Below are 23,248 nucleotides of genomic sequence, written 5' to 3' on the forward strand. Positions count from 1 at the left end.
TTGCAGTTCTCTAATATGGGTGTGAAAGATGGCATTGCAGTTCTCTAATATGGGTGTGAAAGATGGCGTTGCAGTTCTCTAATATGGGTGTGAAGCTGGACAATGACTAAAGAAGACTGAAAATGAATTGACGCATCTGAACAATAATGATGGTGAAAATACTGAAAGTACCATATAGGTCCAGAAAAAGACAAACCTGGCTTGGAAAGAATAAAGCCAGAATGCTCCTAAGAAGAGAGGCTGTTTGACTTCTGATGCACTTTTGATACCTCGTCGGAAGAAAGCAGTCCCTCAAAAAGGCATCATACGTGGTGTGGCAGTTACATAATTTCATGCCAACTTGATAAAAGAATAAAGGGTGGAGTCCAGCCTGTGAATCAGGTCACAGCCTAGTTAATCCCTCCTTGTGTTGTGGCCTTCTCATGAGGATTCTGGGAACTTCTTCCTCCCTGGAGGCAGGTCACACTCTCTCTCTGCTACACATTCCTGCTGATAAGCCATATGGAGCCACTCTGATGGCAGCAAGAGCCCTGGATATGTGTCCACTTCCACTGGACCCACAGGACATTCCACTCACTGGCCTGTGATCTTCCTGCATTCAGCATCATTGCATGAGCGGTGTGAGTCTAAAGAGGTATTCATGGGCTAACATAGGATTTTTCGGCTAATATCCAATTTATGGACTTGATCTGGACTAGACTGGGATGTTTTATTGATGCATAATTACTTCTTGATATAAAGTTCTCTCCCATATATATGAGTGTCAATGCATTTGTTTTTGTAGTCAACACCGTCTAACACACATGGTAAAATCATTGAAGAACAGGTCCTTGAAGAACAGGAAAACCTTAATAAGATAGATTAATACAATCATTGCCACTATGGACTCAGCCATGACAATGATTGTGAGTGAGGATGGCATAGGATTGGGCAGTGCTTCCTTTTTTTATCAATAGAGCCACTATGATTTGAAGCGTAATTGATGGCATCTAATGAAAACAATGCATCTTTGATAAGAATTTATAAGTAGCTTTCTCTAGATTGTGCTTTCTTGTTATATGTAAGTACTAAGTGTGCAAATGGTCAATGCACTTGGACTATAAATAAAAAGGTTCACCTAAATATGACATAAGGCAGATCTGGCCATCAGCTTCTAACAAATCAGCCACTGGATTTCCTATGCAGCAGAGTTCTACTCTGACACGTTAGGCAACTGGTTACATATTTCTAAGTATCAGTACACTCATAATGAGGTCAGAGTGAATGTTTAATAATATAAATGATGTCAAGTTATCATAAAACTTCAAATTGAAAGACACATATAGTAAATTATAATTAGGTACACTTTTCAGCAACAATTTAACATGTCATTATTAATAAAAATTGATATACCATTTCAGAATTTTAAAGAAAAATTTGCTGTTCTTTGAATGGTGAAGTAAGCATCAATATTTAATCTTAACAATATAGACTTTTAGATGGTAAAAACAAGGTATTTTCCTTTATTTAACAAAGTAATTTTATTGAGTGTTTTAATTTATAAGCGTTTTACAAGATCTTTTTTTTTCTTCCCAACCCTATTAGATAGAGCAAATATATAATCTAGTAATATTAAAGATCTATTACTTAAATTTAGATCTTGGATTAGAAAAATTATCTAATATCACATTGTTTTTTATCCCTTTGTAAGATAATAGAAATTATTTCATAGAGATCGGTCATAAAACTTAGCATGTAAGACAACGTGTTGCTTCTAAGGCTACTCAGAAAATATTAACTTTGAATTTGACTCATACTTTATTGTTGAGAAAGTAGTCTTTAGAGGTTAAGTTAATATCTCAAATATGTGGTAGATCTAAAACTTGACAGCAGAGCTTTTAACTCCAAGTTCAGCACAATGTTGTAATAAGTGTTTCATATTCTACATCATAGTGCCTCATAAGCAATTGGATTGTAACAATTTTGAGAATGATTTAAACAATCTTTTTAGAACCAGAAAAAAGAAGATAAAAGTCTTTTTGACTTTTATTAATTAATTTTTATATATGGGTTTTTTTAGTATGTGTTACTAAACTGTAGGTAACTGTTTTGGTTTAGTAAGGAAGAATAAATCTAATTTCTCAGGTTAAATTTTAATAAGGACCTAAAAGAGGAACCTAAGGGTTATTGATATGGTTTGGGGGATTATCTTATTATCTTGGATCACTGCCTGATTGACCAGCTTTTAGCACCAGGCAACCACAGAATGATAGAGCTAAAAGGAACCTCAGAGATGAATTCAATATTCTCATTTTGGAAATCTAGCTCAGAGTGGTTAAGATAATTAACCAATGTTATATAGTTAATTGAGCTAGATTTCCAGGTTATTGCTTTATTAAAATGCAATGAAAAAACAAGCAAAAAAAATCCCAAACTCACTGCCATCATTAATGGTGACCTTGAAGGACAGGGTAGAATTGAGTTTCCTAGACTCTGGCTTTGAGAGTAGAAAGCCAGTCTTTATCCTGAGGAGCAGCTGGTGATTTCAAACTGCAGACCTTGGGACCTTGTGGATCACAGCCCAGCATGTAACCACTATGCCACCAGGGCCCACTACAACACAATTAGTGCTCAAAACCAAACCAAACAAAAACAAAAACCAGTTGGCACACCAATAGAGGTAGTATATAAACTAGTTTAAAACTATTATGTATATGAGGTTAATGATTAATTCTGTGTTTTTGGATCAAGGCACACCAGAACTCATTTTTAAAGTAGGAAATTGCTGTGCAGTTCAAGAACTGTACAATATCGGCTTCTCAATCAGTTACTTTACTTCTGTTTGTAATCATCTTGACTCTTCTTTAGCTTGGGATCATTTGGTTTGAAATTCACCAGTCTGTGAAATATTATCAAGATAGAGAGACACACAACATGTGAAGCCCTTAGTTCAATTCCTTCTACACAGTAGGTGCTTAGTAAGTTTTATATCTTTTCACTTATTAATGTTTACAGTCTGCCTTCTTAACTGGAGTAGGAAAATTTGCATGGAAAGAGACTCTGTTACTTGTGTTTCTTTTTTGACTTTTAGGGACACTATAGGGCGGAGTAGGGTTTTCTAGGCTTCACTATAGAGACATACTTATAGTGTCTTTCCTCTCATGGCATAGCTGATAGGCTAGGACCGCTGACTTTTGGTTGCGAGCTGAAAGCTTTAATCATTGTACCACCATAACTGCTTATGTTTCACCTAGGCAATCCTATTCTCTACTAAATATTGACCCTTTGGTAACTTTCATACTCTAGCTGCAAGACTGAACCAATATAACTTTTATAAATTATCTAGCACAGTGGCTGGCACATTGTCTTCAATAAATGTTATTTCCCTTTCTCCAATGTCCTCTAGTCAGTAGGTGGCAAATCAGGAACTTTAAATGCCATACTCTGTTTTTTAATTTATGCTATCCCGTTACCTTTACTACCATTTTTAAAACCTTGCTATTGTATGTATGCTTTTGATTCTATTTGATTAAATTTTGTTTTTCTAAATAGGACAACCAGATTATTTCAGTCTTAAACAAACCACACATGAGTTGAAGGGTCTTCTGCTGGACCACTGAGCATTCTGAGCCTTTGTAGCTTGCATTAGTAATGTATATACATGTACTGATTGGTGACAAATGTTGATTTTAAACTCATATAATATAATCGTATGTATCACTTATTTGCATAAAATTATAATAAAACTCAATTTAAAAATGTTTTGTTATTAGGTAACCTTGGCCGGGTGGACCAGATCTCCGACTTTGAGTATGATCTATTCATTAGGCCTGATACCTGCAATCCACGCTTCCGAGTCTGGTTCAACTTTACTGTTGAGAATGTGAAAGAATCACAGGTGAGGTTAAAGATCAATTCTATGTAGTTATGGAAAGAACAATATGATTTTGTATTCTTTTAGAAATATCAAAATAAAAACACGGTATTTGGTATGTATTCTTAAAGATCTAATGCTATAATTTTATTTAAAAAGTTATAGAGACAGGTACAAATTTCTGACTTTTATGATGGTGATGATTATTAAATGCCCTTCACTGCTTGAAACATTAGCATGGGTTTATTGGCTTTCTTTGAGAGAAACTACAAGCATGCTGTGTGTTTCTTATGTGACTTGCTATCATGTTTGTTATAGAAATACTGGTTTCTATATAATTTCTGCTTTATACAGACCTGTCATAGACATTTCTTTCATCCCTCGGTTTTCTTCTCATCTACAACAATAGATTCTCATATCTTAAAGACAATATGCTTCTTGTAACTGATCTCATTATCCATTTATGTTGGCTGCTGGGAATCTCAGAGGCAATTTTGCAGTCCACTCCATTGATTATGGAAACAAAACCAACCAACCAAACAAATAAACAAACAAACAAAAAACTAGAATGAAACTTTTTTCCCTGTCTTTTGTGAGGCAACTCTTTCTTTTGATTTTATTAATCTGCTTATAACTGATTTTTTTCAGCTCCATTTTTAAACAATATATGTGTTATAATCCTATTTTTAATGAAAAGGCATTGGAGAAAACTAGGTAAATGAGTAGTTAAGGTTTATTGTGCCACCCTGGCTGATAAACACATGTGGGTTTAATTGGAAGGTGGAGTGGAGAGATAAATGTCTCGGTAAGCCTAGCCTTTCTAGTTCTCGAGTCTCTTACTTTCTGATGCTTGTACCTGGGTGTGGCTGCCTTAACCAGTTTCCTGCTTCAGCTGGCAAAGCTCACTTCCTGTGAGACATCCCTGAGGAGGAGCCACATGGACCTAGCCTGATGCAGACCTGGGTGCTGGATCAGTGGCTGGATCAGCGCTGAGATGCTTACAAGTTCACTGATTTGGCTTTCCTCCTGCAGTTGGCTTCATTGCATGTGTTTTGTGAGATTGAGGAGGACTTTGTAGAGGGGTGTTGGACAGATGGGCTAATGTTGGACTTATGGGCTTGGACAACACTGGGTTGGATTGCTTTCTTAATGTACACTTACCCTTTATATAAAACTCTCTCTTATATATATGAGTTTCTGTGGAATTGTTTCCCTAGTTTACCCAGACTAGCACAGTAAATATATAGGAGGGGGTTCTACGATTTTCATGTCAAATGGAATTACCGGTAATAGAATTTTTTACCATAATAAAAGTTTTCTGCATAAAGCCCCTGTCACATATTTTGAATAAACACCAGTTGAACTTAATATGAGAAATAAATTATTCTTTTGTTTTATTGAGACAGCTGATCATTGAAAGTTATCCTCCGATTGCCCACATCGCTATATTGTGATTCTTTGAAGTACGTGAAAACATACCCTTGTAAACCTACATCTGCCTTACTGTTTCAGGGTAGGCATTTGCCAGTATATTGGGGAGAAAAGGGAGGGTTTCTTTACTTTTCCAACCTCACTTGATCGTTCACCTGGTTGCTTTGTGTTTTCCATTTATTTTCATATTCAACTTGAGCCTCATGCTAGGCAGTTGTCAGCATCTACAATGTAAGGGTTCTGAGTCTTCCAGGACATAGAGTTGTTCCTGTAACACTGGCCCCAGCTGAAAAGGGATGGTTAAATGGCCACTTCACTTCATTAACAATTCTCTAAATGCCGCTTACACAAGGCTTTTTACTGCTAAATGCCATTGATAGGGCTTCAACTCATACTGATCTTATATATATAACAGTACAGAACATTGTCCGGTCCATGCCATCTGCATGATTGTTGATATACTAGACTCCATTGTTGCAGCTGTTGCGCCAATTCTGACTCATTGGGGATTTCTTCACTTCAGCTAGCCATCCACTGTGTTGGCCATACTATTCTTTTTGAGAAATTGCTTTCTCTTGATGATAGTTCCAAAGTGAGTCATACTAAGTCTCACCATCCTCACTTCAAAGGAGCTTTTTGACTGTACATTTTCTTCCCGATTGATTTGATTGCTGCTTTGGCAAAGTATACCAGTGTCTTTCACCAACACCACAGTTTGAATGCATCAATTCTCCCCTTGTGTTAGTTTTTTACTTTCTAACTTTTTTGTGTATATGACACACTTGAAAAGACTAAAGAATGCATCAGGTGCACCTTAATCATTCAAATGGCATCCTTCTTCTTCTTTTTTTTCTTCCCTTTTTTAGCATTAAAGTGGTCTTTTGCAGCAGATTTTCCCAATGTAATACACTGATGAATTTTTGGGCTACTGCTTTCATGGATGTTGTATGTGTATGTACTGATCACTGATGCACTTAGAGGCTGACTGGAAACGATTAAACATAAGGTAAAGTCTGACAATGGTTAACTTAAAAGGACGTATCTAAGAATTTTAAGACTAAGGGGTAAAAGTTAAATCCTAATCAAAGAGTCCCTCAAGCTTTAATTCTTTGCCTTACTTTTTTATCTCAATTCTCCCTCTTGACTGACTAATTAAAATAAAAAATGACAGTCAGAATAATCATACCTCACCCTCCACCCACAGACAGCCATTCTTTATCCACTGGAATTCATCATCTGACTTCGGGATGGTCCCTCTTATTTCATATAGCTAAAAACAATTTAGAAGAACAACAAAACCTCACTGTCATTGAATAAATTCTGATTCAGCTTTCCTATATATAGTTTCTGAGGCTTTGTAAATCTTGACAGAGCAGATAACCTCATCTATCAGTCTACCACAAAGCAGCTGGTGGGTTTGAACCACAAACCTTGGAGTTATGCATTCAAATCTTACTGGATGGTGCCATCGTTTCCCCCACTCTGTGTTACTCATCTAAAGAATACAATTCATAGCAGTAGGCAGTAGCCACATGCAGTAGAGTTAGTCCTGGCCTTCCACATTTGGACCCCCACTAAGATATCTCTGTCACAATAAGACAAATGTATACCCTTTCCTTCTCTTAGTGTTTCTGTCTCATGTCAATAACTTCAGTTGGCATATAAACACAATTCTAAAAGACAAACAAAAACTCCGAGGGAGTATAGTCAGTAGGGAAAAATCATTTTTAAAAAAAATCAGTATAATCTGTCAATATTTGTAAATCCTCAAAGGGTGTATTTCTTTCTGTTTTCTACTGCATCCAGAACACTAATTCCTAAGAAACGGGACCTGTGATAGATTGATCAAATAGTAGAATACTCTATCCCTGTTTTGACCAGACATTACAAATACTGAAGTTATAGTGTTTCTTTAGTTTGGGGCCACATTAAATTCTTAGCCCAACTTTTTTCTAACTTTAGACTTTTTATAAAGATGTTATTCATAAAACATTTGAAGAAGGAGGTGAAATGACAGGAAAGTTAGAGAAAGTTTGCCCCTTCAGTTGTATTATTAGTGATAGTCTTATGGATATGTTGCTCAAGCATTGTAAACTTTCTTAAGATTTTGTTTCTAATTTGTGGTCTTTGGGTTGTTTAAAATTTCTCCGGTGACATATCTAAACTATAGATACATGAATAGATCTAGGGCTCACACTGACTTCTAGCACCAATGTAAGAACAGTTGGTTCTTATGACATGACCTACTCCATATGTTCCCTGATGAAGAGATCACTGAAGATAGGGGTCTATAGCTGAGCATGGTGAAAAACCAATGGTGCTCAGCTGTCTGACATAATCACATCTGGAATCTTTAAAACTTGTCTCAAACAAGCAGCAATCTAAGTGAGTAGTCAACTAAGACCACATGAAAGAAGCACACTAGCCTGTGTGATCTAAGGATTATAAATATTAAAATCCAAATCCCAAGGAGGTAATGGTAGCAGAACTTAAATTGTGAGCACCTGGAAGTCCACAATCCATTTGCAGGGTCCCCATAAAGAATAAGCCTCTGGTGAATCCCCACAGACCATAGTCTAAACTGAAACTAAATTCTCTGCCATCGAGTCAATGCTGACTCATAGTTACCCCTTGTGGATTTCCAAGACTGTAACTGCGTATTGGAGTAGAAAGCCCAGCCTCTCCCTGGGAGCTGCAGGTGGTTTTGAACAGCCAACTATGTGAATCACAGACCAAGGCGTAACCACTACACCACCAGGGCTCCTACTGACCATAGTCCTGCGATATGAAAGGCAGTAGGTTAAAATGTAACACCTTATCATTTTACCTCTATTTTGACCCACATTAAAGATGTTTCTGTTTTTATTGTTTTCTGCTTTTGTTTTGATTGAGGTTTTCTTCTGTTTGTTTTTGACATTGTTGTTGGTTATTTAGTTTTGGTTTGTTTGTGTTTTGTATGATTTTCTGCATATGAAATTCAGGATAGGTAAATCTATAGAGACAGTAACTGAATTAATAATTACCTAGGAGCATGGCAGGTGAGGGCTGAGGGAAATGGGAAGCTGACAAGAATGAGTATGAGAAGAAAATGTCCTGCTACTGATTGCAGTGATGATTGCCCAACTCTGCTTAATATGATTAAACTATTGTATGAAATGTGAATTATATGCCAATAAAGCTGTTTAAAAAGAACAAAACAAAAGTAAAATGTTTGTAGTATATTATAACTTGTATGAGTGTAAAACTTCTACAGCCTCCTTTTCAGTCTTATCTCTCGTTTAAATAATCAAGTAACGTGAATATCTCTCAATGAATTATTCTAACAAGGAAGGTAGCTTTGTTTTATGGATGCTTATTTTTGATATTGGAGGAACCAGTATTTTCCGTGTCTCTCTGGGTTCTATCTTTAGATCCAGTGCTATGCTGGCCTTATTACAATTAGAACTCATGAACATGTTTATCTGGCTTCCTGGAGACTGCTGCTTTATCAGTCTATTTCTTGGACCATTGCTTCATCAACTGTAATCACATTATATAGACATGGAAGTCTGTTTCAAGAAGGCACAAAGATCTGCTCCAAAGATACGATATGTATCTGTAGCTCACAGGATATTTGTTTTTCATGGTTGTCTACATGAAAGAGAATGGCTTTACTATTAAGTTTGACTTGTGAGGTCTGCTTTTATAATGTCTCATCCTATAATCTTTTTTCATCTCTCCAATTTCCGTTAAAATGAGGCCTGGATGAATGTAATCTAGTCAGGAACCTTATTTAGGTCTTGGTGCTAGCAGGCTGAAGAAGTATTAGTCATCACAGCCTGACTCTATTAAATGAATGTTCAAAATTGCAGCGTGAAGTATACTGTATAAACAGGTCTAGCTTTGGGATTATTTTCCTTGATGTTCTCAGGAAGGGATAAAAGATTGGAACATACGGTCCTGTACCTCAGAACTGATATATTGACCCCTAAATATACTTTCTAAATAGTACATTTGCAAGAGTCTATGAGACCGAAAAATCTTGGTACCTTTATAGGAAAGTAATTTTCTCTCTGAAAAACTGGTATTCAACATTCTTACATGGGAATTTATTATTGATGCAGCAGAGCACGTCCGTGACGTGAAAGCAAATCTTCCTATTTAAATACTCGTGAAAAAGCACCATCCAGTAAGTGGAAATCAAATGGTGTGCCTAGACTATTTAAATTGCTTTCTTTCTCTTAATATTGTTTTATCTCTTTGACTCTTTTCCTTCTTTTTGATTATGAAAGTAGTAAATGGTCAATGTAGTAACACTGGAAAATCTGTATAGTTGCTAAAAGCTGAAAAATTAATAAATCCATAATCTTACTTCCTAGAAGCATATTATATTACCTATTTGACATATTTACTTCTAGACTTATATTTCTTTTCTATTTTATTTTTTGAGCATAATTGACTTTTTGCTGTATAAAAATCTTATTTGGATTTTTTCCCCCAAACATAATCACAATTGATTTTAAAACTTTATAAAAATAGCTGTGTAATAACTATTTATTGCATGCTTTCTTTACTCTTAGGAATCAATATTATTTTCCATTACCTATTTCTATAAATAACAATGCAGTGAACATTCTCATGAATAAACTATTATGCCCATTTCATTTTATTTCCATAGAATAAATCTTAGGAGAAGAATTAAAGGAAAAAATTATATGAACACTTTAAGACTCTTGATACATATTTCTAAATTACTTCCATAGGTTGTACTTCCCTTTTGCTGCCAAATTAGCAGCAAATAAGGTACTTTTACATATATTTCTTGCTTCGGATTCTTTTATGAGCTCACATGCCCACACATACAGAATTGTTTATTTGTTTCCAGTTTGAACTCCACACAGATAAGTGGAATATGATGCAATGTCTTGGGCTTCTAGTCATAAAAAAATTAAATAAATTATAACGATGCCAGCAAATCGATGTTTGTTATTTCGAATTTTCTTCTAAACTTATTAGTTGTATTTTGTCTTGGTGTGTCAAATAATTTTCCTGGGAACTATATGATAGGGCCAAAAAAAACGTTCTTGTTTTTTTTTTTAATCATTTTATTAGGGGCTCATACAACTCATCACAATCCATACATACATCAATTGTGTAAAGCACATTTGTACATTCATTGCCCGCATCATTCTCCAAACATTTCCTCTCCACTTAAGCCCCCGGCATTAGGTCCTCATTTTTCCCCTCCGTCCCCTCTCCCCGCTCCCTCGTGAGCCCTTGATAATTTATAAATTATTATTTTGTCATATCTTGCCTTGTCCAACATCTCCCTTCACCCACTTTCCTGTTGTCCGTCCGCCAGGGAGGAGGTCACATATAGTTCCTTGTAATTGGTTCCCTCTTTCCAACCCACTCTCCCTCTACACTCCCAGTATCGCCACTCACACCACTGGTCCTGAAGGGATCATCCACCCTGGATTCCCTGTTTCCAGTTCCTATCTGTGCCAGTGTACATCTTCTGGTATAGCCAGACTTGCAAGGTAGAATTCAGATCATGGTAGTGGGGTCGGAGAGGAAGCATTTAGGAACTAGAGGAAAGTTGTATTTTTCATTGTTGCTACATCGCACCCTGACGGGCTAAGTATTTCTTAGGTTACTATAAGTAGTAACAGCTTAAACACACACACATTTTTTATGTAGTCATATCTGATTTAGATTTTAAAATTCAAAAAGATTTTGTAACTTTCTCTGTGTCACCCTTCTGGATATTTCAATGAAGCTTCATCCTCTCGGTGGGCAAAATAACCAGCTTTAAAGACAGCATATCACAGTGGAAAGAGCACAGACAATTGATTCATATGGATTTGTTTTTCTGTCCTGAGTCTGATACTATGAGCTATTTTCTCTTAAAATCCTTTAGAACCTCAGTTTTCTTATCTTTAAAATAAAGACAGTAATACTTTTTCATGTAAGTGTTGTGAACAATGTATAAAAAGGGCATGCCACGTTGTTTTGTAAATAACAGACCAAACCAAATTTACTGCCATCAAGTCAATTCTGAGTCATAGCCACCGTCTAGAACAAGGTAGAACTGCACCTGTGAGTTTCTGAGGCTGTAACTTTTATGCGAGTAAAAAACCTCTTCTTCTCCCTTGGAGTGTCTAGTGGTTATGAACTGCATTTAGCAACCTGGCTTATCATCATTATGCCACCAGAGTTCTTGTTTATATAATCGGAGCTCAATATTTGATTATTAGTTGTGATCCCACTTCACTTGTTTGTCAGTTTGTCATACTGTGGTGGCTTGTATGCTGCTATGATGCTGGAAACATGGATATTTCCAATGCCAGTAGGGTCACCCAAAGTGAAAAAGTTTCAGTGATGCTTCCAGACTAAGAACAGACAACAAAGAAGAACCTGGCTCCCTACACTGGTGGAAGGAGCTGCCGAAAACCTTGTGCACAGCTTCAAAACATTGTCAGATATTGAAGGCCTAATGAATGCAAGAAGAACATTGTTGGAGATAGTGCTGGGTGGTGGGACCCTTGGGTCAGAGGGCACTAAAAATATAACTAAGAAGGAGCTGATTTCTTGGAGTAGAATTAATCTTGGTGACATGAGTCTGTTAAAGCCTTTCAAGTGGAACCTTCAGAATCTTCATTTGCTTATGGGACATGATTCAAGGAAGGGAGAAACATCTGAAACATCTGCTTATGATCAGAACTTGGAATGTGCTAAGTGTTAATGTAGGAATTTTGGAAGTGTGAATGTAGTCAAAAATGAAATGGAATGCATAAAGATCACTCTTCTAGGCATTAGTGAGTGAAATGGCCTGATATTAGGCATTTTGAATCAGGCAATTGTAAGATTTATGATGCCAGGAATAACACAATTAAGAGAAATGGCCTGGCATTAATTGTCAAAAAGGACAATGCAAAATCACTCTTGAAGTGCAGTGTTGCCAGTGATAGGACTATATCTATGTGTCTTCACGGAACTGCAATCAACATGGCTATTATTGGAATTTATGCACCAACCATAAAAGCTAATGAGGATGAAATTGAATAATTCTACCAATGATTTAAGTAGGAAATTGATCAAACATGCAATCAAGATGCATTGATAATTTTTTTGTGATTGGAATGCAAAAGTTGGAAACAGAGGAAAGAGCAATGGTTGGAAAATATGAAATTGATTATATAAATGAAGCTGGAGATCATATGATAGAATTTTGCAAAACCAACAATTTGTTCATAACAAATACCTTTTCCAACAAAACAAAAGGCAATTATGCACATGGATTTTCCCAAATGGAATACACAGAAATCAAATTGACTACATCTGTGGGAAGATATGATAGAAAAGATCAAATAGCAGCAGCCAAAACCAGGCAAGGGGCTGACTGTAGAAAAGACCATAAATTGCTCAATTGTAAGTTCAAGATAAAGGTGAAGAAAATTAAAACAATTCCATCAGAGCCAAAATAAAACCTTGAGTCAGTCTTACACGGAGTTCAAGCTCTTCCCAAGAATAGATTTGACTCATTGAAGACTACTGACAGGAGAGCTGACAAGCTGTGGAAAGTCATCAAAAACATCATTCATGAAGAAAGCAAAAGGTCATTAAAAAGAGAGCAAGGAAAGAAAAGATCAAAGCGAATGTCAGCTAAAGCAACGGGAAGAAATGGTAAAGTCAAAGAGCTGAATAGAAAATTTCAAAGTGTACCTCGAGAAGACAGTCAAATATTATAAACAGGATTTATAATTATAAAGCTAAAAGCAAAGAACACACTAAGCATATCTTAAACTGAAATAACTCAAGATAAATTCAGTCCTTGAGATCCATATTTGTGCCCTTTCCAAAGAAAGGTCCCAACAGAATGCTCAAATTATAGAACAATATCACTAGCATCTCATGTGATTAAACTATTGTTGAAGATCATCCAACAGCAGTTGCAGCAATACTTGGACAGGGACTTGCCAAAAGGTCAGGCAGGATTCAGAGAGGATGTGAAATAAGACAAATCATTGCTGATGGCTGGTAGATCATAGCTGAAAGAAGAGAATACCAAAACGATGTTTACTTGTGTTTTATTGACTATGCCAAGACATTGGACTTTATGGATCATAACAAATTCTGGATAGCTTTGAAAATAATGCAGATCAAGAGACAGTTGTTGGAAAAGAATAAGGGCAAGGCATGTGATTGGATGGTATCTTCTCAGAATACTTGTTCAATCTGTAAGCTGAACAAATCATCAGAGAAGCTGGGTTAGATATAGCATCAGGGTTGGAGAAAGGCTCCTTAACAATCTGTGATATGCAAATCATTAAACCTTGACAGCAAAAGTGAGGAGCACTTGCAATAAAGACCAAGGATCAAAGCTTGCAATGTGGATTACAACTTAATGTAAAGAAGACTAAAATCCTCACTACTGTATCAATAGGTAACATGCTAAATGTGGAAAAGATTGAGTTGTCAAGGATTCCATCTTTCTTGGAGCCATAATCAGTGTTCATGGAAGCAGTAGTCAATATGACAAAAGATGTACTGCATTAGGTAAATCCACTGTACAAGATCTCTTTAGAATATTGAAGAACAAGGGTGTTACTTTGAGGACTAAGGTGCCCCAGACCCAAGCCTTGGTATTCTCAATTGCAACTTATGCATATGAAGATTGATCATTGAACAAGGAAAACTGATTAAGAATTGGTTCATTTGAGTTATGCTGCTGGAGAAGAATACAGGCAGTTCCATGGACTGTGATGCCCGGATGACAAGACTTCATATTTGGACATGTTGTCAGTAGAGACCAGTTTCTAGAAAATGACATCATGTTTTTATGAGAGAGGGGCAGCAAAAAAGAGAAGGCCCTCGACAAGATAGATTGACATGGTGGGCTTAAGCACAGGGCAATTTTGAGAACGTTGCAGGACCATGCAATGTTTCATTCTAGTGCAGGGATTGCTATGGGTCAGATCCAACTCTAAGGCACCTAACAACAAAAACAACAACAAGACTTTAAGATAATTGTTTTTATCAAGACAATCACAGCATTTGTAATAACAAAACAGCAAAAGCAAAAAGTTAGATCACAAAATATTACTACTAGATTTGTTATAGTATCTTCTGCTTTCAGTTTTTCTCCTTTTTCTTTAGCTTATCCTTTAGCCTTCTTTTCCTTTGAGCAATAATATTATTTATTCTTATTACTTTTAGTTTATTGTCACCCTCATAAATCATTATCACCACTAAGCAAAATGCACTGGAAAAAAATATGGGTTCTATGTTAAACATGCCTGATTTTCGGGCCCAGCTCAGACACATACAAGGGGGCACCCCCAAAATTAAAAAATGGATAAAAACTCCTCTGGGCGGAGCTTACATAGTACTCATCTTTCCCACTATGTGAGAGCATCCAGCAACTCACTCTGAGTTAGTGCACCTAGTGGCATCACCTGAGAAGATTCTCTTGTCCCAGTGAATTTTTTTGAAAAATCAGTTTTGCTTGAACCTTGTTTTTTGTGATGGTTGATTTAAGAGAATAGCGTGCAGCTGTGAGATTTTGTTTCCTACTCAGAAAAAATGTCACAGAAACTGCTGTAATGTTGAACACAGCTTACAAGGATAGTGCTATGGGAAAAATTAAAGTATATGAGTGGTTTTCTTATTTCCAAAAAGGTGAAATGTCAATTGTTGTCAAACCTTGTTCTGCATGTCTGTCAACTTCCCGAACAGATGAATATGTTGACAAAATTTGTGCCCTTTTGCTTGAAGACCGACGATGATGGATTATTGAAGAGATGGAGAAGTTATCTGGACTCTCTTGGAGCTTGGTTCATCATATTTTAATGGAAGATTTGGGAATGAGAAGGGTAGTTGCAGAATTTGTGCCTTGGGTTCTCACTGATCAGGAAGACTGTTGTGTAGAAACATGCTGTGATTTTAAGAACAGCTTTGAAGCGACCCAGACTTTTTTTCCAAGTCATCACTGGTGAAGACACATTGTGCTATCCTTATAACCCCCCAAAGCAAACGTCAATCAAGCGAATGGAAGACACCACTGTCCTCTCACCCTCCAAAACTCAAGTGAAATATAAAATCAAGATGATGCTAATTTTTTTTCTATGTGAGGGGGATAGTGTATTTGGAGTTTGTTCCACCAGGTCAGACTGCTAATCAAAGTTTCTATTTAGAGGTTCTCAAAAGATAACAACAGTCTGAGACAAAAAAGGCCCAATTTGTGGGAGACATGGGACTGATTTTGCCACGCTGGCAATGAACCTGCTCACGCAGCCATCTCAGTGCACCAGTTTTTGGCAAAAAACAACATGCCTCTTTTGCCCCACACATCTTGCTCACCTGATTTCGCTTGGTGTTAATTCTTTTTGTTTCTGGGAATGGAGAGGGTCGTGAAAGGACGGTGATTTGATGAAGTAAAAGAGTTGAAGAAAAAAAAATAAGGGAGGTGCTGTCAACCACCCAAACAGATGAGTTTGAAAAATGTTTTCATGAATGGAATCGCAGATTTTACAAATATATTAAATATCATGGAGAGTAATTGTCAAATATCAGATTTGACAAATATATTATGTATAATCATGATAAGGTTGTTTTATAAAGAAATTAAATACATAGTATTGAGAAAAAAATGTCCATTTGGGGGAGACGGTACCCCTCATACATAGTAGCTCAGTGGGTATGGGAATGTTATCAATCTATTTATTTGTTTAAATTTTCATTTAAAAATTAATTTAACTAGGATAAGATGGCCTTTAAGATTAGTGTAATAATTGCATGGGTAATACATAAAACTAAAACCAAACCCACTTCTATTGAGTTGCTTATGACTCCTAAAGACCCCATATAGCTTCTGAGGCTTTAAGCCTACACAGATAGTTTCATCTGTCTCCAGCGGAGCAGTTGTTAGTTGAAAACCACCAACTTTGTAGTTAGTAGTGCAACACTTAACTGACAACATTACGTTAAGCACTACATTAATCCAGTACCTGGAACAAAAAGGGCTTAATATGTTTTAGCTATTTGTATTACAATGCAACTATTTCTAACAACAGAACACTGGTTCTCATTTTCTCTGTCATACAATTGATTACATTATTTTCTTCAATTCATCAAACATTTACATACATAGAACATTTTCTTTATATATTAGGTTATTCAGTTCATCTAATCCTCAAAGCAGGCATTAGAGGTAAGAACTATTATTACCGCACCCTCTCCATTTCACTGACAAATAAATTGCGTTACAGAAAGAAGAAATACTTGTTCAGAATCAGTAAGGGATGGAGACAGGATTTATTTCATGGGAACTCTATGAGGCAGAGGTCGACAAGACAGCAGTGAACAGTCACTGACTACAAAAATTTGTAAATGAATAAATATTCAAAACTGAAAAGAAAACAAACCCATAGTCTTACTCCCTACTAGCAATTACTGTGAACCTTTTGGCGTATCCTAGGTTTATTTAATTTTTCTATGTATTTTGGAATATAGTATTTATTGGCTTCAGAGTGTTTTCACCCAACCTCATTCTTTTACTACCTCTCAAGATCTCAATACATGCAGAAAAAGCAATTGTTAAAATTTAGTTGCAATTCAAGCTGAAACTAGTAGCCAACTAGGAAAATGGATCTTAACTGACAAAAGAATATTTTTAGAAAATCAAGAAAAAACATCATATACAGTGATGAATCTTGAAACTCAGACAAGAGTGATCAAAATACTTTGCAGAATTTTATTGTATGCTATAGCAAATGCAGTATATTAAGAAGAAGAAAGTTAGTGGCATAAGGATTCAAAGGGGAGCCATCTATTTCTTAGCACACTATGAAGTTTTGGCCTTAAGATCAAGAGTTACAGGTGAGTTTCAGGTAGAGCCTAGTTCACTTAGTGGTTCACTAGGTCTTCTGTGGAGCTTCTGGGTGGGTTCTAGTTTTCCAAGCACATGGGCACCTTATTCTAAAATAAGTAAATTAGATAGTATCTTACAAAGTTCTAATTTCTATGTTCAAAGTTTCTGTGCATACCACTTTGCTGAGTGATGCGTCTATAAAAATTATAGTCAAGATAACCTAAGGAGTCCTTCTTAGGTCACATGAGGTCACGGTGAATTAGAATCAACTGAATGGCCCCCAGCAATAATGGTTTCTAGAATAAATCAAGCTTCTTCCATGCCACCATCTTTTATTCTTATTGACTATGGGTATATTCTGAGGGGGGAAAATACAGCAGAATCAGAAACATATTGAAGAGAACAAGAAGAATTTTAAATCATTATTATGGTAGGCCTCATTAAAATAAAACATTTGAGTAAGGACTAAAGAGAGTTAGGGGCAATGAATTATTTAACGTGGCATTTCTAACCAAAAGCTCTAACTCCCACCAAATAATCTTTCCCTGCATGAGTCTGGTGAGACAGTGGGTGAAGATACAGATAGGATTCATCTGTGAATAATTGTGAACAGGGTTTCCTGGTGGGCCATCTTCTATGTATATAAAATGAGCCCATTGGAAATCAGGATCTTATATCAGCACATGCTGATGTTCTGTTGTACATTGGGTCACTCCTAATCAGAGCTGAGTAGATGGCCGGCACCTAACAAGAGCAGCAGTAGCAACAAGAAATGAAGCACAAAAGTACCTTGGACCATTATGTTAGGAGTGAAAGGGGGTGGATAGGGAGTGATTTGAAGATAAAGCTAAAGATTCTCATTGAATTTGATATGGTATGCAATTAAAAGAGGAGTGAAGAATGACATCCGGATTTCGTAATGAGTATCGTATCAGGAAAGGGATGGAGTTAGAATCAATAAGGAGCAGAGTTTTGGGAGAAAAGAGGATTTTAGTTTTGAATAGGCTAAAATTAGATGCTTATTAGATATTCAAGAAAGCTACCAGACAAAGAGAAATCAGGATTAGAACTGTGAATTTGGAAATTTGAGGTATAAAATGGTGTTTAGAGATACAAGACTCAGTGATAGTAACAAAGCAGAAGAGAAAGGAGCTAGGGGTTCTTGAGAGGACACTTCAACAAAAGAACCAGAAGAGGGGAGGAACTAAGAAAGGAAAGGTGTACAAGGAAATTATTGGTAACATAAAATTTTAAAATATGACTATAATAATGTTGGTTGTATAAAGTAGAAGATAGGTTCATTGGCCACAGCGAAGCTGAACTCCTTCATATGTATTGGAAAAATTACCACGAGGCATGAACAATAATCATTGAAAATGAGGAAGAATCACATAAGAGTATGGGAATTATATCAATAAAAAGCAGTAGTGGAGGGATAATCTGGTAAAATGAGATTCAAAACTGTATTATGAAGATAAGGCTTAATATTATAAAGATTTCAGTGCCTCTAAAATATGTCTATAATTTTAATAAAATTTTAATTGGAATTCTGTGTTAGTACAGGTAGACTAGAGAAACATATCCGGGGAGACTCATATGTGTTAAGAAAGAGCTTTTATATAAAGACTACGTAGTTATACTTTAAGATAACATCCCAGCCAAGTCCAGATCAAGTCCATAAGTCTGATTTTAATTCACTTGTCTGATAGCAATCTATAAATCCCTCTTCAGATTCATGAATCACATGCAATGATGCTGAGTGCATGAAGATCACATGCTAGTGGGTGGGAAGTCTTGTGGATCCAGTGGCCGTATAAGCATCTCAGCGCTGCCTGGGGTCTCTACGTGACTTCTCCAGCTCCAAGGCTCTGGCTGCCATCAGCCTGTCTTCATGTGGTTTGTCAACAAGAATGTCTTGCAGGGACTGAGTGTGTGTCCTGCCTCCAATGAGCTATTTATCTCCTTAGTGCCTCCAAATGAGGTCATCAAGCTGTGATCTGACTGACGGCTAAACTTCACTCCTTTGCTGTTAATACTCAAAATGATAACAGATCATGTAACTACCACAAATTACAACAGAATTAAAAAATAGAATCTAACAAGCCAACTATAAAATACATATAGATAAGTCAAGGTAACCAAGAAAAATGGAAGAAGAGCAATGAATGTATGTACAATTATTTCATGGAAACTTGTCTTTCAGATAACAATTTTTGTTTATAGCAGTAATAATTTGAATGTAATATCATCCACATAAGAATAGACAGGTTAGCTAAATGAACAGGATGGAGCTCAGAAGCAATGTTATTTATATAAGAAATTAATGTGTGATAAAATTAGCATTCCAAAATGATTGAAGTAACAGGGTCTATTTAATTAAGAGTGTTATATAAGAACCATATCTGTTTCACACTGAAAACACATACAAATTTATAGATGGAACAAAAACTTGAATGAAAAAAAGTAAACATTTAAACTCTTAAAATAAGCATCTTATTGACTTTGGGATTAAGGTTAAGTTTTGGGGACAGAAAGACAAAATTATTTCCCCCAAAAAAGATTAATACTTTTGAGTTTGTAAAAATAAGGTCTGTTTGACCAAAGACCCCAGGCTGAAAGCCATTCTTATATTGGAAAATATTTTTTCATAATTTAATGCAAATGAAACTGATATTCATTGATATCCCTAGGTGATGCACAAGGCTAATGGCTTGATTAATAACACAGCATTTGGAAGCTAGCGCCTACTCAGAGATGCCTTAGAAGAAAATCTTTGTGATCTACTTTTGAAAGTTCATAGCTTTGAAACCATATAAAGTACTGGATTTATTCTGCAACACCTGGAGTTACTATGAGTCCTAATCAACTGGGTAGCTTAAAAAAAATCCATAAACAGATAAGTGCTACAAAAAAAGAAAGAAGACTTAAAACAACCCAGTCGGGAAAAGAAAGAAACCAAACCCTGAAGCAAATAATACGCATAGGTTCCCAGAAGGAGAAGTGATCAACTAACGCTCTTCTCCAAAAGATTGGGTTGGGATAAGAAATCTTCTAAACCATTAGAAATGAACAAGTGAAGAGAAGAGACATTTGCCCTAAGTACTCTTGTACGTAGAGAAAAACTGCTATTCCTCGCGATTGACTGAGTTGGTACAGGATGGAGGGGGTGGGGGAACATGAGCTTTGGCTTTCAAGGTGACATCTGTTCTCGTTGAAATCTTAGAGAGATAAGTTTGTTTTTCTGAGAACTGGTAACAGATGTAATAACTATATATGGAATTATTTATGTGTTTATCACCATGATATACATATGTTAATACAGGTGTATATTTACAACTATTATATGAGGGGGTAGCCCCCAAATGGGAATTGCACTGGGCAGACTGGAGCCATTGAGCAAACTCACTCTGAGTTTGCACCGCCTGGAAAGGTTCTCTCTGGTCACAGTGAATTTTTTCATAGAAGCAGCTTCACTAGAGCCTCGGTTTTTGTGATGGCCAATTTCAGAGCACACCATGCAGTTTTCAAATTTTGTTTCCTTTTCGGGAAAAATATCACAGAAACTGTTGTGATGTTGAACAAGGACAGAGCTATGGGAAATACTCAAGTGTACGAATGTTTTTCTCATTTCAAAAAAGGTGAAATGTCAATTGATGACAAACCTTGTTGTGGATATCTGTCAACTTCCCAGAATGGATGAAAATTTTGACTTGTAGTGCATTTGGAGTTCATTCCACCAGGTCAGACTGTTAATCAAGCTTTCTATTTAGAGTTTCTGAAAAGATAGTGTAACAGTGTGCAACAAAAAAAGGCCTGCTTTGTGGCAGATGGGGAACTGGTTTTGCCACCAAGACAATGCACGTGCTTATGCAGCCATTTCAGCGCATCAGTCATTAACAAAAAATAAGCATGCCTTTCATGCCCCACACACCTTACTCACCTTACCTCATTTCATGTGACTTCTTTTTGTTTCCACAAATGAAGAGGGACATGAAAGGACAGTGATTTGATGACATAAAAGAAAAAAAAAAGGGAGATGCTGTCAGCCATCGAGCAGATGAGTTTGAAAAATGTTACCAAGAATGGAATTGCAGATTTAACTAATGTTTTAAGTGCAGTAGCGAGTACTTTCAAGGTGTTAATAATGTTTTAAGTGCAGTAGCGAGTACTTTCAAGGTGTTAAGATTGTCTTGTAAAAAAAAATTAAATATATATCTTTGGGGGGAATTTCCTTTTTTGGGAGGGCACCCCCTTATACACACACGCTCATGACATCAGTTATACCATGTAATTTAAAGTGAACAAATGTCTGATGGTAGAAAAAGGGGGATGACAAACTTTCTAGTGAGGAAAAAAATGACCAACAGTACTTTTAAGGACCCTACCAGGGGAGTATGCCTGATACTCTGCTCCTACTAGGCAACATTGGTCTGGGTTTCTGTACACCCCCTGGAGACTGAGGCTATGTGCCATAGATTATTGAGACATTGAACCCTGTACCTTCAAGCACAACACACTCCAAAGGCATACTGGAAGGATATGATGTGGAAACTCCACTAGGTGAACTTGGCTGTACTTCAAACACACTTGAAACTTGAAGACTTAAGACTGAAACTACATGGTGTGTGAAGAAGCAGAAAACAGCTGTATTAAGAGCATTGAACTGTTGGTAAGCAGACTAACATTTACTTATTAATTCAATGCCATACTTCTTGTATTTAGATATATATTACACTGACAGATGTGTGTCTGACATTGGTAGTGAATATTACTGCTAAGTTTTTCCTGACCATCATCTCCCATTGTTTGTATAAGTAATGTCCAGTTATGTAAAGATTTATTCTGTACAAGTCAATAATCCATGTATTGCAAATTGTAATTAGCCTAAACTTGTTCCATCTCTCTTTCTCACTAGTGTTTTCACATGAGTACCATGGGCTAATCAATGATGCTATAACCAGATATGCTCTAGGGAGATAATCAATAAGATTCTCTGCCGTAAAATATGCCATAAAAAAGATGTTTCTAGGGTGAACCAGAGGCACATAAAAGTATAGAGTCCGGAATGGATTTTGGGCTTGCACTTAATCCTACCTCCAATCTAAGAACAATTAGTTCTTATGACTTCAACCCAGTATTTGCCCTCATGAAAGAAACACAGAAGATATGGGTGCTAAAACAAAATGTAGTGAAGAAATTTGAAGGTGCCCAGCTATGAGAAAGAATAGCATGCGGGGTCTTAAAGGCTTATTTTCAAATAAGCAGGCATCTAAGTGAGAAGTAAACTAAGTCCACATGGAAGAAGCACTCCAACATCTGTGATCCAAGGGTTATAAATATATAATCCAAGCCCAAATAAGGGGAAAGTTTCAGAGATTACAAATTTGTGAGATTCTGGTGTGCAAAAAGCTGTAGCTGGCAGGGGAAGCCCAAAATACATTTGCAGAATCTACACAGAGAATAAGCCTCCAGTGATTTCCCTCTAACCATAATTGAGGGATGGGAATGGCCTGGTTATCAGACAGTATCGGAAAGACAACTATAGTAGAGTAATACGATGAATCTGACTTGACTAGGTAAAACCTTGTCATTGATCTCCCTTTGCACACTTTGTGCTTTATCTGGTTTTTAATATTTTCTATGTTGTTTTTTTTCCATATTGGGCTTTCTCTTTGTTGTATTTTGTTATTTTTGGTAGCCTTCATGACTCTGTTCTGTGTTTTTCTATGTTTTTCGGTTTGTGAAACCAGGATAGGTGAATCTATGGGGATAATAACTAGAATAAGTGTTCCTTGGGGGAACAGCAGGGGAATCGAAGGGGAGGGGTTTTGTCGTAAAGGAGTTCAAGAAGGAAAAAAATGTTTTGAAACTAATTGTGGTAGTGATTGTACAACAACACTGCATGATAGGATTAAACTATGGAATGGTACAATGTCTGGATTATCTCTTAATAGAATGGTTTAGAAAAAAATAAGGTGAAATCATTTAAATAAAAATTAGTTGGTATTAAATATTGTATTACTTCTTTTTTTTATTAATCAATTTATTGGGGCTCATACAATTCATCACAATACATAGATCAATTGTGTAAAGCACATCTATACATTTGTTGC

General features: G+C 36.3%; 1 protein-coding gene across 1 annotated transcript in view; it reads left to right on the forward strand.

Moving 5' to 3' along the window:
• The window catches only part of AGBL4 (AGBL carboxypeptidase 4), a 1,691,367-nt gene that overhangs the window by 324,293 nt on the left and 1,343,826 nt on the right, over positions 1–23,248 (forward strand). Inside the window, exon 3 of the mRNA XM_013003864.3 lies at positions 3,753–3,877. Coding sequence (XP_012859318.1) covers positions 3,753–3,877 — 125 coding nt within the window. The remainder of the gene's footprint in view (positions 1–3,752; positions 3,878–23,248) is intronic.

The sequence above is a fragment of the Echinops telfairi genome, unplaced genomic scaffold (genome assembly GCF_000313985.2).
Source record: "Echinops telfairi isolate 266 unplaced genomic scaffold, ASM31398v2 ScPeMD7_443;HRSCAF=831, whole genome shotgun sequence".
Classification (NCBI taxonomy): domain Eukaryota; kingdom Metazoa; phylum Chordata; class Mammalia; order Afrosoricida; family Tenrecidae; genus Echinops; species Echinops telfairi.